Source organism: Hylaeus volcanicus, chromosome 3 (genome assembly GCF_026283585.1).
Source record: "Hylaeus volcanicus isolate JK05 chromosome 3, UHH_iyHylVolc1.0_haploid, whole genome shotgun sequence".
Lineage (NCBI taxonomy): Eukaryota > Metazoa > Arthropoda > Insecta > Hymenoptera > Colletidae > Hylaeus > Hylaeus volcanicus.
In genome coordinates, this window is record NC_071978.1 from 7,118,602 (window position 1) to 7,137,753 (window position 19,152).

At 40.0% G+C, this 19,152-nt stretch overlaps 2 protein-coding genes across 6 annotated transcripts in view; both read right to left on the reverse strand.

Moving 5' to 3' along the window:
* Window positions 1-7,724, reverse strand: part of LOC128873098 (SAM and SH3 domain-containing protein 1-like) — a 319,957-nt gene extending 312,233 nt beyond the window's left edge. For 2 of the 4 annotated variants that reach the window (XM_054116377.1, XM_054116378.1), the window contains exon 1: window positions 4,144-7,724. In XM_054116377.1, coding sequence (XP_053972352.1) covers window positions 4,144-4,641 — 498 coding nt within the window. In that variant the 5' untranslated portion in view covers window positions 4,642-7,724. The remainder of the gene's footprint in view (window positions 1-4,143) is intronic. The other 2 variants (XM_054116374.1, XM_054116375.1) reach the window with 2 other exon arrangements.
* An 8,813-nt stretch (window positions 7,725-16,537) lies between these two features.
* Window positions 16,538-19,152, reverse strand: part of LOC128873501 (nuclear pore complex protein Nup58-like) — a 57,709-nt gene continuing 55,094 nt past the window's right edge. For both annotated transcript variants that reach the window (XM_054117114.1, XM_054117115.1), the window contains exon 3: window positions 16,538-17,880. In XM_054117114.1, coding sequence (XP_053973089.1) covers window positions 16,999-17,880 — 882 coding nt within the window. In that variant the 3' untranslated portion in view covers window positions 16,538-16,998. The remainder of the gene's footprint in view (window positions 17,881-19,152) is intronic.

Here is a 19,152-nt window from a genome sequence, read left to right on the forward strand (position 1 = left end):
GAACTATAACTGTGCACGATAATTCTACAGGAAATACGACTGGACATTAATCACGGTCAACTCTTTGAAATCCTATTTAGCTTATGAACCATTTTTTTCTCTTTATCTGCTTTCGTACCCCTGTTACTTATAAAACAATCCCGCGATAACGCGAATCTGGAGATAATCGCCCTTAACCCGCTAATTCCTAGACTTTTTCGCGCTGTAATTTGCACATTGGCCAACTGGTTTATCGATCAGCCCCACCATCAGAAGTGAGTTATACGAGTTGGTAATTTCATTAATAGCCCGACGGTAAATACTGTTTTTTATAGCTACGGATCGTAAAACCCTACCCGCGTAAAATGTTCAAATTCTTCGAACGAGCTTCAATAAGTTCGACATTAATCTTGCGTATAACCGGTGTGCTTAATAGTTCAGTCGTATTAAACGTTTTGGTTAGGAGTTAGGTAATTAGACATTTGAAAAATGATGCACGGTTTTCTGGTTCTCGAATCAGAAATTGATAAATATTGCTCTGAAACTTACGTGGATTGCAGGATATATATGATGGGAAAACCATGCTAAATTTCAGCTAAATATTCTTCTATCTTTCCCATTTAATCGATATCAGCTCCAAAGTAAATACCCTAGTCTCACACATGCCTATATACACATGTTTCTTTTTAACTCACACCAATGCATCATATCGTTACATTAACCTACGTATAATTCGAACAATTACCGAATCAAATAAATAATATCATTACAGTATTTTAAGGGAATCTCTTTCCTACAACCTAATTCGATTAAAGGATAATTTGTCGCGTCCCGCTCGAATTAAAATTTAGAAACTAATGGGCCGGAGAGAGTCCGCGGTGTAAAATGTACCACGCGTACCCGTAAATTTCCCCGGATCCAGGTCCAATCGCAATTCCCGCGTAATTTACAGTCTCCGCAAGAGGTGGCCTTTTATCATTCAAATTCGACGCCAGCCGCGATTTGTATAAGCGCCACCTTCGCCAATAAGCTAAGCACCGTGACTATAAACCGGTGAAATAAGAGCCACGACGTAAACGTCGGGGTCCGTAATGTCGCGGCACGAATGTAAATAACGGCGAGACTTATACCACCCCCGGGATAAAGCCACCCAGAGGCCTCCCAATATAAGGCGTCTATCTATCCATCTGCATTCAGCTCGACCCGCTCGCTAATTAACGCAACGCGGATACGGGGGAAGACGCCGTCGTCGCGGCGTTGCGTGAATCATTAACGACGACACCGAACTTCGCAGGTTGTTTCGAACTCGATGAACCGACCAGGCTTTACATTCGTCGCGATCATGTGTGGCTACATGGCAGCGAATAGGCGACAATAACGGGATTATAATTAGCGATTCACTGAACCTCTCGAGGATTGAATTTTAAATGAATTTCTTTGCTCTAAACGAATACACACAAACCAAAGCAAATCTTTATCTGTAAATCGATTTTAGCATACAAAAGTGCTGGCTTACTTTATCATGGGATAAGTAATGATAACTTTGATATAAAAGCAAACGTATACATTTGTGTCGATATCTCTCAAGAGGTTAAATCTTTCAGCCTTGAATCTAAGTGAATATTTTTGTAAATATTTTGATTTACATGTAACTAAGTAGGCTTGTGAGTAGTATTACATAAATATAATTATCTCTAACCCTTGGGAGATGTATGTCATCTCCTACATTAGGAGTTACATTAGGATATTACTAGTTTTATTATTTTTAATTTAAAAGTATAATGGATAAAATATTAATGGACTTTAACTCCGTTCATAAAGTATTACGACAGTAATGAGCAAGGATGGTTAAAATTAAACTAAATCAAAATTATACGTTCGCTTAGCAATTCGTTTCGCTCTGCGTACACAATTACGAACAATAAACTATGGGTCCTTTCACACTTTTTCGCGCTTGTAATTAACTCAGAGAACGCCCCCTTCTGCCGCGCCATGAAATGCAAATTCGCCCTATTATTTTGGCGTCAGCACTTTTCCTGTACATTACATTGATCACAATGCCGAATTAACGATACGTAGGAATTTTACATTTCCTAATATACAATTAGTTGGCGTGTAGTTTATAATTCTATAATGTGCGGTGTAATTATGTCTTATTTCGTTTCAATCGAGTTCATTTATCTATTACCATTTGGTTAATTTCATAGAAACGGTTAACCTTTACTTTTAAAAATCCTACTGGATTATTTCAGATATTACAATGTACAGATAATATAGTAGAATTCTTGTTTGCTTTCGTTTATGTTAAAGAAAATATCAATCTTCGATGGTGAATTAGAAATTAAAAGATAATTAAATATATTCCTTAAATGACACTACTTTAGATGGAAATTATAAAAGGTTAGAAAAGAGAACGTCCATGCACCCTTCCGCTTTCGTAAGGACGCCGCGTAAAGTGAATTAAGAGTTAATTCTACAAAGCTACGTGAGTGAATAAACTTTATAAAGAACAATTTTAGCGGGCCTCTATGCCCTCTATGTATGCATAGTGCAAAGCTGCCAGGAGTATCGAAATTCCAATATCAAAAATTCTGGAAGCACGTGAGCACTTGGAGAAGGTTACGTTTGGCATACCTAAAATTCTCAATATTATTTTTCTCGATATCGACGTCTTGCATGAACGACATATATTCCATATTTTGAACAGATTTTTGGGAAAGAACTATATTGTTATCCATTTTACGAAATGTTTGTATTATTACATACTGTTCTTGAAGGAAAAGAAAATAATAATTGAAAAAAAATGAATAAATAAACGTTTCCAAATGCGCACAAAAGAAGTTCTCAGTATGTTAGTTGTTCACATCCTGTAACATTTTAAGTACAGTTCCATGTATATGTCAATTAAGAAACGAATATTTTATGCTAAAAAAATGTTTCTGAAATTTGATGCTTTTTTCACGAACTTATTCGATTCTTTTATCACACTAGTATGCTTTTTATCTGATGGAATAAGACAAATACCTTGGGGAATATATATTTTTTTCTTGGCCGGAAACGTAGTCTCTTAATAAAATCCCCATTAATTATGTCATAGGGTTTGATAAGATACACGCAAAATATGCGATTTCGCAGCGCTATTTGTCTTATCTCGAGTGGTGGTTAATGTAACGAAATAATGAATCACAGGATTACACCTGTGTTCTCGGGGCGTGTCTCTCGAGGCTTACAAGTTTTCTGCATTATCTTCAGTTATCAAGGACCTATAACTCGGACAGTTATTCCAAGGTCTGACAATTCGATTCGTAATTTAATTAAATATACTTCTCTAATTAATTCCTAGTAGTTGTGTACTTTCTTCACATCCTAGATCGAAGTGCATTCAATTGATACACGTATATGTGATGCTCTAACTAGTCTTGACTTCTTCTTGAATTCTTTAAATTGTCCTATATTTTGAAATTAAAGTGCAGTATCCTTAAATTTACCCTGCTAAAGGTGTTCGCATTCAAAGATTAATAAATTAAGTACGATTTAAAATAATTGATCGTAATACGTGTTATTAAATTCGTTGACTTTGGTCATAATCTTGCTTAAATGTAAGAAATGTGCCACGAAACATCAATTCTTAAAATATTTAACTTTATTTTCTTTACAATTCTAAACTGTATTTGTGAGTAACGTGATCCTTTCACAAGTAGTTTAAATAAATTCAATTTTTCGAAAGGTTGAATTCTATCTACCACAATCGACTATTTTCAATCTTACTTACTTCATTATAGTTTTAAACTCAAAGACCAAAAAATCAATTGCAGTGTCCTAGAGTTCTCAACAAAACTATATGCAAAATATCATCTTCAAAAGAATTCCTGCGCATTCTAATCTGGACTGTCGTTGAGTAACTATACATCCAACCACTGTTACTCCATTCCGAGGAACAAAATTATGGTAGATATCTCGAAGGATAATAAACGTCCGCAAATTTCGCGTCGTTCATCTTGCGGGGGCTCTTCCGTGCGCAATTTTCTCCTTATAAATTTTTTACCACGGCGTCTTACTTAGGAAGATAAATGACCTATTCCTCTTAAACGTAGCCAGCCAAGGATACGGAGAGGAAGCGAGTGAAATTACGAATAAACAAAGGACAAGACAAACGGGGTTTACCGGTGTTGTGTAGGGTTGACAGGCCAGCCTGATGCCGTCGTGTCTCAGCCTCTCCTGCAGCAGCATCCTCAGCTGCATCCTCGGGATTCTGACGAGCTCCGCCTTCCCCTCCTCGTATTCGTCCGCGAACTTGGTTAATTCCTGACCACCACTGGAGGAGCTGGCGGTCGGCGAGGCCCTCTGCGCCTCTTTATCACTGGGTGGTCTCTCGGAGGATGTCCTCGAGGACTTGGAGCTGACGTTGTCGCACAGGCAGTCGTTGCTCTCCTCCAGCGTAAAGTAAACGCTCGCAGCTCCCTCCTCTCGGAGGGTCTTCACCGATTGGAGCAATCGCGCGCGATGGGTCTGGTTGAACACCCCTATCGCGTCTAGATCGGGATCGCCGATCTGTTTGCAGATCTCAAGGTCGTCGTAGCCATTATCGATGAAAGACTCGGAGTACTGGCCAAGGTGGAGCGAGCGCAACCACTCGACCACTATATTGCTGGCGATCGTCATATTCGCGACTTTTCGATGATCCTCGAGAAACGCACCCTGTCCCTTCAACCTTCGAACGACCCTTTCCCTTGTCTCTTGACCCCTTAGGCGCTTCGTCCCTCAACTGCACGCCGCGACATCTTCGAATTGACGTCCCTTCAACGATTTCAGGGCCGAATCAAGGCATGGGCTGCTGGAGCTGCTTGCCTAGGGGCCAGCTGGGGACCTTACAATTTAACGATGATTTGTATTCCACGAAATTACGCTAGGAGTTACAATTGTTATCGTTTTTTCGGTGTTGCAGAAGGAAATTTAACTTGTCGAGGTCGGTCCTCCTGGAAACATCACTGAGGCCTGTGAGTAGTGGGTAGTCTGATGGAATCTTACAATTTGTCGATGATATATGTTTCAGGAATTTACTCGAAATGGAGTTGCAGGAGTATATTTAATTCTTCGACTTGGGTTCTTCTGGAAACATCACTTAGGGACCAATGTCTCTAGTTCTAAGGGCCAGATGGAGAACTTACAATTTACCCGAAGAGCTTGAATTATAATCCTTTGACTTACAAAATTAATTTTAATTCATCGACTTGTTTCCTTCTGGAAGTATCACTGGAGTAGCTGTCCAATGTCTAGTCCCAGGAGTCTGATGGATGATGAACTCCAGAAAACCCAAAGAGTTTGAATTGTACTCCTTAGGCTCGCAAAAGTAATTTCAAATCTTGCTCGACTTGTTTCCTTTTTAAGGAAATCTTACGATTTACCAATGACTCGAATTCCAGGAAATTAAATAAAGAGTTTGAATTCTAAGTCTCGTAAAAGTAAATTTAATTCCTGCGCGACTTGTTTTCTTCTGGAAACATCAGTAAAGTACTGACCGATGCCTGTAATCCTAGGGCCCAGTCGAAGAACTTACTATTTACCAATAACATATACTCCAGAAATTTACCAGAGAGTCTATTGGAGTTGCAAAAGTAATTTTAAATCCTGCTCGACTTGTTTCCTTCTAGAAGCATCACTGGTAAACGTGACCAATGGCTCAAGTCCCAGGGGCCAGTCGGAAACCTCACGATGTATGTTTCAGAGAAGTTTTCCGAGAAATTTCAAATGTCACGAGGCCCGTACGAGTAAATAGTACTTTTCCGAGACTTTTCTCTAGAAAAGATCACCGGAGGTCCTCAGTGTCGGCTGGCAGTCCACGAAATCTGGACCCGTCGGTGCATGTGATGCTTCCTATTCGATTTGGAGCGAAATCTCTCTCTGAGAGATCCGCGTCCGATTGGTTTTTCCTGTAATGGGCGGCACCTCGATTAACGGCTCCTTCGAGAATACCGATAGACGATTGGAGGGGTGCTGGTCACGTTCGATCTTCGACGGTGCTCTAGCTCATTACGAGACGCGAACTGGCCCCAATGCGTCGATACGATCTCCTGGACGCTAACCTAGCCACTTGGTTAGCTGGAACTCGATGCACAGGTAGGAATTAACCCTTCGATCGTTATCTGCGCCTACGGATACAATGGAACAGTTCGCTGCGAGCGGTGACCGCCTATGGGCGTTCGGAGTGCGTGTATATTCGATATATAGAAATGTTCTTCGCGCGCCGTGCTACGTTTTGCCTCCAAACGATCGAAAGTCGATGGGTTCGAACGAAGAACGCGATTAATCGCACTCCGTGTCTCTGTCCTGATCTATTTCACGAAGCACTGCGAAGGACGAGCGTGGATAACCGATGGAGGGAGGCCAATCATTCCAAACGCGATCGAAACTACTGCTCGTACACGTGTCTCGATAAACGTACTACCATCTGTGCCAGGGGCCAGCGAATTAGAACCTGCCACTGCTTCTGTCCGCGCACTCACACATATATATATATACACACACAACCACGTGAAATTAATTTTTGATCCGCCACTTCGCCCGTACCTGCTCCTCCGCTTTAAAAGTAAAAACTTTTAAAGGTCCAGGGTCAACGCACCGGCAACAAGAAAGAAAGGAGATCTCTCGAGTCTCGGTTAAAGATCTTAATTGTTCTGACGAGGACACGTCGAACAGATTCGTTACTATCGTAAACGCGTCGGTTTCTTTCAGTCGTGCACAAGAAATTTTCTCGTCGTAATCTTGTCACCAACAGTTCGCTCCGATTCCGAGGTATTAGAATTCTGATATGTACACCTTGGCGTGTTTTTATTCTCGTGACCTTGAGATTCGGAGTAAAATCGAGCTCCTCGAGGCAATCTCCAGTACTTTGGTCGATTTTGCTGAGATTCGGCTTGGTAAACGAAGAATCGAAGGATCGGTAGATCTCGTTTCGATTTTCACGCGGATTTCTTCCGCCTTTTCGCGATGAAAGCAAGGATTTTCGCTGGTACCTCCGCGTCACTCTTATGGGACATGCCTAAAAAGTTGACGAAGAGTACACGAGATTATACATCCATCCTTACTGGATTATCCGCAGAGCCGAATGTTCCAGCGGAGTAATTACTATCGAAAACGGAGTCGGTTCGTTATTTCGGTATTTTTTATTCTCAAAGTCACCGGTACGTTTAAGTTCTTAATGTCTCGAACACGAATACGCAGAGATTTCAAACTCTACGTAATATATTATAATAACAAAATTTGATGGATCTCTTTTCAGGTAGATCGCTCCAAAATTCGTAATTGCTCCGAAAAACGAACGTGCTCCGATTAGAGAGCAGTTTCGTATAGACACCGTCGTCACTGCCGTTTCTACGACCGGTATCACTGAACGAGCAACCTGTGTCAGAAAATCCCCGGTCTAGATCGCTTTATGACAGAAAAAACGAGCGGAACCGCGGACAGAAGCAGCGGCCCGGATCGTTCGTGCCGGCAATGAAAGCGTAACCTTGAAACCCTCCAAAAGAGCAAAGACCAACACGGCACGGAGCACGCGGTCCATGAGCTGCTCCGATTTTCCCCGTACTACGATCGGTCTCTGTGACCAATCGTCTGGCTTGATTGACCACGCCAGGCGACGACAATCTCTTCGATACGGATTCACTGAACTCACATCGCTCCGTAATCACAGCAAACAAAGCGTCATTCGTGCTCGTACGTACGCGGCACACGGCACTACGGCACAACACGACCGCGACGCGGCACACGGCTCGACTGACAAGAGATCTTCGCCAGAGGGAGCTCCACTCGTCTTCTCTACGTTCCGTTAACCCCCACCCTCGATCGCGTATTCCCCCACCGAAAGGACTGGTTTCATCCCCTCCAACGGCGGGGAGCTACATGGTCCAGCCGAGATCCTGTTGATGCACTCCTACGCCAGGATGCAACAGCCGTGTCCTTCGTCCTCCCTTTCCTTCGGCTCTCTTCTCGTTCACGTTTGTTCTTTCTCTGACTCACGACGCTACCACCTCCCCCCCCCCCCCCCCCCGATCACTCCTGTATCTTCCGTGCCCTTTTTCACGAGTTCGACAGGAGTAGATTACGCTGTTTGCGAAACGGTAGAGTTGTTTCCGCGGAAGGAAGATGTTCCAACGGTGTTTGTGTTAGGAAAATTGGGTACACGTTTTTGTAGGGGAAAGTTTATGATTTGGGTGGATATGGTGGGGTACGGAGGGGAAGGGATGAAATGTATCGATAATTTTCTGAAATTGTGTTTTTGGAGTCGTGTGCGAATTTGGGGAGAGACGAGTGTAAGCTTTCGTGATAGTATGCATTTGTTCTGATTTGGAAGGTGAATATGCTTATTAATCTCGATAGAGAAATAATATGTAGATATTGAGTTACGTGAACGTGAAATAGTAATAAAGACTGGTAGGTAATTGTAGTAAAAAGGTGATTTTAATATTTTCCCCGAGTATAGATTTATTCTTTCTCTTCGTATCATGTAATCGTTATCTGAGTTTATTTTAGATTATACCGAAGGGAACTGAAATTGTTAATTGAAAACGTTTCACAGTTAATTATACCAATAAAGAAATCATTCAAGTGAAATATGTATAGGACGAAAATATTCTGTCTAATTCCTATTTCATTATCTCGGCATACATATATAAAGAATTAAATAATCCTCATTACGAATTATACTACATGCATACAAACACAACACAAGGTCCTCACAACCTAAACCCAATTCCCAAATGAAACCTAAAGTAACAATTGAAACACTGAATATTTTAAATGTACAGTACTGTCTTATTCGTCATGTGGAATATTATTTGTGGAAACAGGTTATCGATTTACATTAACCACAGCAACCAAGTATCCCTTCTACAAAACAATTTAAATGAAATATCGTAATATCATTTCGGTATTTACCAATAAATTCTCTTTATTTTCCAGGAAAAGCAGAAACACCGTACGAATACCTCATTTTCAATTCTTTCGTGCACAATCGTGTACGATAAAGAGAAAATCTAACAAGAAAACGGAAAAGGACGCCAAAGAACGTATAAGTCGACGAATAAAGGCGAGAGTTATTTTCTCGTTTGTGTAACGGCGAATACGGGGCAAAAGAAACGCGATTGTTTGAATTTAACGAGCCCGGTGAACAGATAGAGCGGTAAGTTGATTTCAAGTAGCGATGTTCGTGACGCGCACACACCCAGAACGCATTACGCCGGGTTGAAGGAGAGTTAGTATCGATGACTATCTGCGAGCATCGCAATCGGGGTCTTTGGTAGACTCGTGGCATTTATAAATGAACGCCTAACACAAATAGTCTAGGGGCTTACGACTTCGTACGGCAATAATCTATAACATACGGCCGCTCAAATGGCTCGCACAATGCTCATGCGCTATTATATTACGTTTAAACAATATTAAATTGCGTCCAGTGGTGAACGCGTGGAGATCAAATCCAATGTTTTCCACATATCCACATATTTAAATAAATGGCTACGTAATACAACGAAGTAAAAAGAACGTGGGATAAATGTCAGTTTTAATACAGTTGGAAAACCCATTACTGGGGCTCCATATTTTACAAGATAGTCTATCAAAGTGGTATCTTGTCTAGAAAAACTACAGTATCCATTTAAATAAAAACATCTACTTCAGAAATCTTTGTCACAGCCAATTTATCGAGATTAGATTACAAGAGGTCAAGTTGTTTTACATATACGCGAGCTGAAAATGCAAATAAAGCGCCCAAACGTGAGAAATGTATCCAATTAATTACTAGGTTTGCCTATGTGATATTTTTTTAATAAAAGAGAGTCCCTTGCAATGGTCGATAAATTTTTATTTGTATAACCAGTTGAATGAAGATTTATAGGAACAACTTAATACACTTTCTTAATCATATTTTATTCGAATAAATTATTCTTAAAGTGAAAATAGTGAAGATACTATTCATAAACAAAACATAGCTAACAGCCTTGTATTAGAATAATAGGGAAATAAGATACATCTAGTGCAAATGCACGTATTCAATATAACGAGTTGATAGCGACAACAGAACTTTGTAAACCTAGACGGTAGACTACCCTATCGCCTTCTATCACTCTCTATATTACCTGAAATGTTCTCAAACACTGTTGGATATTCGAACAGAACAATACGAACTCGCTAAAGACCGGCCAGAGACTAACTAAAGACTAACTGTTAAATAACTACCGGACTCGCTTTCGCGGCACACAGGTCATCCTGAACTCACCCTTTCACTAATACACGTAGTTACCAGTTCTCGGAGGTGATAATAACGGGCAACGTATAAAGTTGACAATAACTTTTACTGAAAGTTTAAATGTTATCTCCTTCGTGCCAGTATCATTTTGAAGTGGATATTATTTCCCTTCATCGATACAAATATAATTAACTCTAAAATAAATAGATTTTAAATTCTAATTCTAATTCTAAATTCTAATATATCTTTGTATATAAAAACATTTAGCGTCCTCAGAAAACAATAGGTCACTGTTTCAAGTAAAAATCGAACCTTGAAACGACTATCTCGTGAAATATAATTAAATACGAGAGGAGTTCGAAACTTTTGTCGGATACACGAGATAAATAGTTTTCCATCAACGAGGGATAATTGAGGTAATCATTTTCGAATGCCCTACCCAGTGCCTTCATAAGATCACGAATCGTGCGATAACTGACAATGCTGGACACGCAGAACTTTCCTACCGGTTATCGTTGGTATTTATGTGAGTAAAGGTGGAATTAATTGAATGATCCACGCGGACATCCTGTGACGCCAAAGCAGGGAATGACAAGTAGCTCTCGATAACGTGATATGACATCGCGTGCCATGGACACGAAGGACCCCTCGACGCAACCCTCGCTATTTCCTCGCTTTGGTCGAGTAATTTGCTTTTGGGCCGGAGATGAGATCGAAAAACGAGTCACCTGCCAATATATTAACTCGTTTCCGCAATACGGGGAAATTATTACGAGGCGGACAATGGATTTCCTCCGTGTGACACCTTTGATATGCATGCTTACTCAATCATAATGTCAACTAATCTGTCAGATTTTAATCTCGCCGCGGAGAACAGTGTGCGTGGAAACGTACACACAGCTAGTGGAGGAATTTATAGGTATATCACGTTAAAAAACCAGTGCTTTCTGCGCCATAACTTTTTGAATAAAAATTTGTTTGCAATGCTTAATTCAAATAATTCAAAAATAAATTGTTCGTATCGATTTTTATAGATTCTCTAAAATGTTATTTAAAGAAAGTCTGTGGCTAAAGCAAATGTTTGCAGAATTGTTGCATTGATACACATATTTTTTGCACTATACGTTACAAATATTGTTGTACAAACAAAAAGCGCGAAAATCGAATTATCATATTAAGAAAATCTTGAATTGAAATGTACCCATGTTTTTTTACATTAAACATTTTTACTTCCTATCTTAAAATGGTTTACGGTTCAATTGCTTAAACAATTTATTTAATTGGTATCAAAATTATCTGTATAATGCACGACAAATTATGAATAATTACTAATGACCTGTAATTAATGACCAAAATTGGAAATAGAAAGGGGGTAGTTATTATGAGAAATTTTAGTTGAATATGTTTCACCGTTAATTAGAAGTGAGTTTAATTACATGAATAAACACGGGTATAGAATGCATTAGATTTCGTTTAAAATAACGATGTGCGTATATTTTAAATTTTGTTTTATGTACTTTAAATATCTTTCTTCCCCGAAGAAAAATTCGTATTTCAGTTCGAATTCAAACGAAACTAAAGCGAATCCATGTTTCAAAACGTATGAGAGTCGAACTTGTTGTTCCTATAACCCATCACAGGCTTACTTGCTCCTTTCATCGATATCTATAAGCTAATGTCAATGTTTTGATTCGCGCAACGCGTGTGGCGTATTTACAGTAAAAACATGTTATTCTGACGAATTACGGACATGTTTCTATCTGGTGTAGTTTCAGTATTTGTAATATTCCTGATATTCCAAACGAGACATATGTTCAGAGTCTTTAAAGATTGACAATTACGATACATACATTAACCTTTATTCAAAAAGTGATTTAATAATCTTAGCATTATAAATACAGTCGAGGTAATTTATTATGCAAATACAATAATAATTAAATACAAAAGAATCACACCACCTCAGAATTAATTCAATTATTCACTTATAACGTTTTTACCATGATGTTTGGTCTTCTTCAGACATAACATTAGAATGCAAAATTGTATTCCAGTAATAAATAACCAAAACGACTAATACATTGCGATTTACATAAGACGTTTATTGGATCGCGCGGATGCTCGTCCACCGTCAGATATTTCTTTCCATAATTGAAATTCCAAGTTTCACTCACCGAGTAACGGACTCAAAGTTGTTTATCTTTCATTCGTCGTTCGAAAGTTCTATCACGATAAGAATTTTACCCAGGCTCGACTACCGAGTAGCAGAACATCTTAAGGAAGAAAATTAACCGCTGAGTTGCGCGAATACGAGTAGAGTATGTTGCGGTTAGCGACGCTTGCGATATGACGATCGTAAATCACGAGTTCGTGGGTCAACATAAAACTTGCCCGAATAGCTAACAGCTGAAGCTTAAGCCAGTGGTCGCTTACAAAAAGTTGATGGGCGCCGCTGGACAAGCGTTATGCGCGTATATCATCCACGTTAACTGCCGATATAAAGTCCAAGCAAAAATTTAGATGCACCATCAACCGTCCCGGCTGTTTCGCCTTACGATATTCACTGCCGTGCAACTTAATGGCCAGTGTGTGTTTCGACGTTGGCGATTATTAATCTTAGACAAAACGTTTTCATTCCGTGTCGTTAACACGTTGCACGTTTACGGTCTGTTGTACGAGCTCGTGTGTCTGCCGGTGTAACAATTATTCAATTATGTTCTACTACATTAGGCTCCGTACCAAAATTCACCACGGGTTTATGTAGAGTGGAAGGAAAATGTGGAGCAGCTTTTTGGAATTGATTCTGCATGCCAAATGGATGAAAAATTTTCATGTACGTGGTTATGTACATTATGTACACCAAGAAAATTGTATACATGTACTCATTGATAAGTGTGGAAATTTATAAATTGAGGGAAATTTGGAGATTTTGGATTTGAGAATTTATTGGAGAAATGTATTTAAAACTTGGTGGATTTATCTTGTTTGCTTTGCAAAGCTACAGAAATTTTTGTTAAATATATACAGTTACAGTATATACAGAGAATTACCTTAGAAAATAATTTCTGGTATGTTCCTCATGATTCCACTAGTACAATTCCGTCAATAATTCATTAAAAACTAAGAATAATGAAGAATATGACAGAAAGTCAGTCGATAATCTACTTTAAATAACAAGCACAGGTGCCTGCAGAACTGTAACCCATCGTACATCAACCGGGTTGCCAGACGTGCTTGCTATTGCGAAACAAGCAGACTATGCTAATTCCTGATGTAAGTTGGGTTACGGTTCTCCAGGCGCATCCGGTGGCATTCCGAAAATTTTATTCTCTCAAAGTTTCCCATAACAGTTCCTTTCTCCCAGTCCCTCGCACTTAGCAGCATCATGACGCCCGTCTTATTTATAAGTTAGGCTCATAAGCTCGCGGTTAGGTCGTGAAACAGATGTTGCTGAACCTGGCTCATTCGTTATAGCTTAACCAGAGTGTATATACAAATCTTTTATGTAGTTTCTTAGTTTTCTTCCCTTTTATTTTTCATACATGATAATCTACTAAGTAAATAACCAACTAATAACGAATAATAGTTGTTATTTAGAACTGAAAGTGACGTAGAAGTTAGAAAGCGGTAAAAAGATAAAGACCTCATCGATTCCATTCCGCAAAAAAGAGCGACCGAAAGTACTGGATTCCCGAGACAAACGCGTGATCCTGAGAAAAGTGAAAACCGATCCTCAAGTTGGGGATCTAAGTTTGACCAAGGAGTTGTTTGAAGAAGCGAGGAAAGAAGTACATCCTCAGACAATTCGACGTGCAATCAAGGATAATGGATACCGTGGAGGAGTTGCTCGCAAGAAGCTCGACATTCACGGGAACAAACAGAAAGAAGCGTCTAAACTGCGCCAAAGACTACATTACCAAAAACGAAACACGATGGATCGATGCCATATTTGCTGATGCGTGTAAATACGGCATTCTTGAGCCCAAGGAAAAGGTTACGCGACGAATACCAAATGAGAAACCAGGTGAACTGTGTTTCATTTGAATAATAGGATGAATTTATAAAATAAATCGGCAATATTGTGGCAAAAATGAATATTTAGATATTTTAAGAATCAAGTTTTCTAAGCTATTACGTGTCTCTTCACGAATTCTTCAAAAGGATCCTCAAGAATACCTAACACAAGTCATTAAAAATATTTTAACCTTGCAATGTAGAAATATGAATTATTTACATACTGAACATACATAATTTCCCTCGATTTATTTTAAACAATCCATCGAAGCACCTCAGGTTCAAATCTGATAAATACATCCATTTCATTTTTTAAATTCCATACATGACACATGTACCTGTAAAATCACGTAACTTTCTGGTCTCGCTAACGAAAATTTCTAATCGATTAATCGCGCAAGTCGAACTTGCGTATTTATCACACGGAAAGGTGCTTCGCAATTAATTCTAGTTTCACCTGACGTGCTTCGCGCGATAATCTACCACGCATGAATTCGTACAATTCCGACCATGGGCGGAAACTTTCGCTTTCTCCGAGTGTAGCTTAAATACTGAGGGTGCTAATGATGCTTTGGAATCCGCGTAATTAAGCAAGGGCCTCGCGAATACATTTGCACTGTCCATAAATCCTTCACGTTAGATAAATGTTTACAATTAGCTTCTACGGGTGCAAGCATTTCAAGTTGCCGATGCCTCTTCCGTTACGGTGGTAAAATAACGCCGCGAACTACCCCTTGGTAATCAACATTCATCTATTGCTAGTAATGCGTTTACTCAGCCACCCAAGAAGTTTCGCTCTTAGCGAGCGTCTTAAGGTTATCAAACGCGCCCAAATCATTTTTTCAGCTGAGCGATGATTCCTGTTTCGACGTCTAATCTCGCAGTTTCTTCGTTCGAGGCGAACGTGGAGCTCTCTTCGCTTGGGGCACGAAGTGATATCAAGGACGGCAGCTTAACGACACCGTAACCCCCCCGGGGGGCAACGAACAAAGAACGTACTTCATTTCTGGGAGGAGTGCATAAAGGGTCGTCCTCGTAGCCGGAAAAGCTTGGATTAATTCAGAGGCCCGGCGAAAGTCGTAAAATAGTGCGTGACTGCCAGTTTTCCGGCAAAAAGCAGACAGAAGTGCACACGGACGAACGTATTCGGGTATGTGCTTTTGACTGGGGGTTTCGTGAGCGCCGGGTTCGGTGTGGTTGTGTGGGTGCACGCGTAAGGATGGTAGAGGGTAACCTCACTGCGGATCATGAAGCGCGAGCGTGCCACGTACGCTTTCTACGACTACAGATACCATTACGAAGATGGCGGCAGCTAACAGAAAAAGTACACAACCCACCGGATTTCTAGGTGGAAATGGAAGGTTAGGTAGGAGAAACAGACGCAGAGGACTTCAGGGTGACATTAAATAATGTGTAACGTGATGTCCGAAGTTGCAAAAAAAGAAACTGAATGGAAAATTAGTATGCCAGAGTACTGAGGACACAACCCTTGGATTTGTGGATAAAAAGGAAGGGTAGGTAGGGAGAAATTGACACGGAGTTCTTCGGGGTGGTATTAAATAATGTATAACGTGGTGTGAGCTAACGGAATTAATCGAATCATGGACAATCTTTACAGTTGACCTAAGACGTAAATTTTTAACCACCTTAGGTTAAATTATATTGAAGTATACCATTCGGATAAATTAATAGAAATGTCAGGCTCAGATTTTATTCATCGGCTGATATTCATGTCCAATGGGGTAGAAACTACCCTCGATATTTTGCAAATGAAATGTCTATATATTTGATATAGAATATCTCAAAAACGAAAAGAAACGTATAAAAATGGATCGAATATAAAAAGAGTTTAGTTTTTGACAATCCATCACGGGGTTTGAATGAAAATTGAATAAAAAGAATAGTTTGGAAGGCTCCAGTAACACCAGGCTCTAATTCCTCATTAAAAGTCAAACTTTTTCAAATTCAATATTTTTGTTTTAGCCTTTAGTCACTCAATCTACAGCTTGAATGGTAGCTCCCATCCCTATACTATTAATTCCTTAAGCTACAACCACGTGTGAGGCACGTGGTTGGATATTTGGGCCAAAACTGATTATCACGAACCTGGCCCGTGATGTATTCTTTAGGCCAAATGTAAACATCACATTTTGGTCCCAGGTTGTTGGAGTTTAAATCATAGCTTAAGGGGTAAATAGTAAGCCACAATAATGTTGCAGAAAATTACAAGAAAGTGAAACTTTTATTATTAAACTTAACAATCATTAAGACAGAAGGAGGAAGCAATTACGATAATTAGAACTCTGGCAAACTTTTTATTCCAACATGTGAAAGAGACATTTTCAATAATGTGTACAAAAATAAATGACAAATACAAAACTCTATTTTACACAACAATAAACAGTGTCGAACCAAAAAAATGTGTATTACAAGTTGAACCTGCAGATTAGGAACACAACATTCCGCCATTCACTACGGTAAAAAAATATATATAAACAATTGTGTCAAATAATCTCCCATAATTCGCTCAAAAGTATTTCCACCCTTCGTAGTTATCAATTCAAATGATTTTTCCAGCCTATTAGGTCCTCGCTTTTAAATATCCAGTTTCATCTGTTTGTATCTATGTACCATCGATTGTTTTCTATTTCTAAATAACCTTTCAACAGCTGTCGACAACCGTCGATCGACAACCGCGAGGTCAGACATGTGATTTTCATATTCATGACCGACCCTGCTTTCACGTAACATCAACAGATTCCAATTTAAATGAGCAATTTCTTCGACGGGACAGGATACGAGTATCCATCGTCGTGTCCTACTTGGACGTCGGAATGTGAAAGACCAAATCCACCGGAGCTGCTTGGCAGGGACCCTAATCCTAACGCAAGTCCACTACCATGGCTAATTGCTGGAACACCATAAGATTTGCTAGGCACACCCAGGGAAAGTCCAACAGGTAGACCCGAAGGAACTCCGTAGGATTTGCTAGGATAGCTGCCCGATCCTAGCGAAACTCCAACGGCAGGTTCCAAACTTGGCAGACCGTAGGACCCGTGCAGACCTGAAGATCCCAGAGAAACGCCGTGGTCAGACCCAAGAGAAACCGAGTGTCCAACGGATAGGCCCACGGCTGGGACTCCAGCGGAGACACCGCTGTAAACTGGCGCTGAATGGTGATGAGGGACTCCGTAGGTCGAGGCTGGCAGTGAATGATGATAAGAGCCTGCGTAGCTCGGAGCTGGCCCGGAAACAGGAACACCATAAGACGAACCTGGGGCTGACCCGGCGTACGCCGGGGCGCTGATGGATGGGCTCAGCGCTGGACCATGACCGCTGAAGGATGGGACCGACGCTGAGAAGGAGCCACTATAAGATGGAACGCCGACTGGCCCGCTGTATGACGGGACGTGCGCTGGGACACCGTAGGTTGGGGCTGGAACGGGGGCAGCGAACGAGGGACCATGCGCTGGGACACCATAAGTCGGGGCTGGGACTGCGACAGGTTTCGAAACGTACGACGGTACGGGTGGGAGGTAGTTTGCTGATCCAGAGTCGTGACCTCCGAGGAGAGCTCCACGCTTCTCGAGTTTCTTTGCCGATGCGTTGGCAACGGCGGCGATCATCCAGACCGAAAGCAAAGAAACCTGAATGGGAAAACAGGCGATTTGTAGAGATCTATGGATGGAGATGTCTGGTAATGTAATTTGGTGTGTTAGTACTCTGTTACGAGACATTTGTAGGACTTTAAATTCCAGTATGTGTAGTAATCTAGTTATAATACTCAATTTTTGGAAATAAAGATGCCTTTTGATATACTTGGTGATAGTATGCAGACGTTAATGTCAGTCGAGATTAACATATGCTAATTTAGAAAGTTCTTTTCTAAAGTGGAGATTTATTTTAAATAAGCAGCTAAAGCGTTAATTACGTTGTTTATACGGGTGGGATTTATTTGGTTGGGAACACTGATGTTTACGAAGAAGTACATTTGATTAAAGTGAAGTTTTACAAGAAGAACAAGAAAGAATATAACCAGATGAAAATAACAACTCTTGATTACTAGTTGGACACTAGACAACGAATGATTTGAATAGTATTTAATGGAGCCTACGACATAATTTACAACGCCATTCATGCCAGATCAAATAAAAAAATAAAGAGAGAACGAAGCAAAAATAATAGGCAAATTTGTCTAACTTTAGATCAATTCGAAAAGTCAATCATAAAAATTTTTGCTTTCAAATTAAGGGACTGAAAGAATTGATATGAGGAAAAATTCAATTACATAGCATTGTAATTGGTCGTTGTATAGTTTGATTTGAAAGATTAATAAATACTTTTGAATAAAGTTAATAAATGAATAGTCCTGGTAAATGACTAGTAAATGAGTTATATTCGTCTCTGGGAGTTATTCATAATTCAGATGATACAACTGCTACTTACTACGAAGGCCTTCATGGTGCACGTGCTGCGAGGAGTTGAATCGAAATGTGTTTTAAACGAAAGATTCGACGGTTTTTATACAGCGGCGCCCCACGGCGTCTCCTTTCACTAGAAAGACGCAAAGTTCCCCAAACTTTTCTACTGACGCAAGGGACTACGTTGCGAAGATGCTCGAAGGATGTTCTGTAATTCAGTGTGCTCAGGAAATAGTGTTATTTTCATTCAGCGTAGAGGAGATTCATGGTCAAGTGGCCATCTCGCTTCGTTACTCAAACAACCTGGTATCAAACGCAATTATTTGAATAATTTTTTCTTTCATTTCTTGCAGACCATTTTTTCTCAGGAATTTTTCTTAGAAGTTTGCATTCGATTTTATATGGTTGTAATTGGATCGCTGTTATTATTAAAAGTAGCATTTTATAATTTCATGTATACATGAATAAACAAGAAATGTATCGTTTGTCCCTTATTCT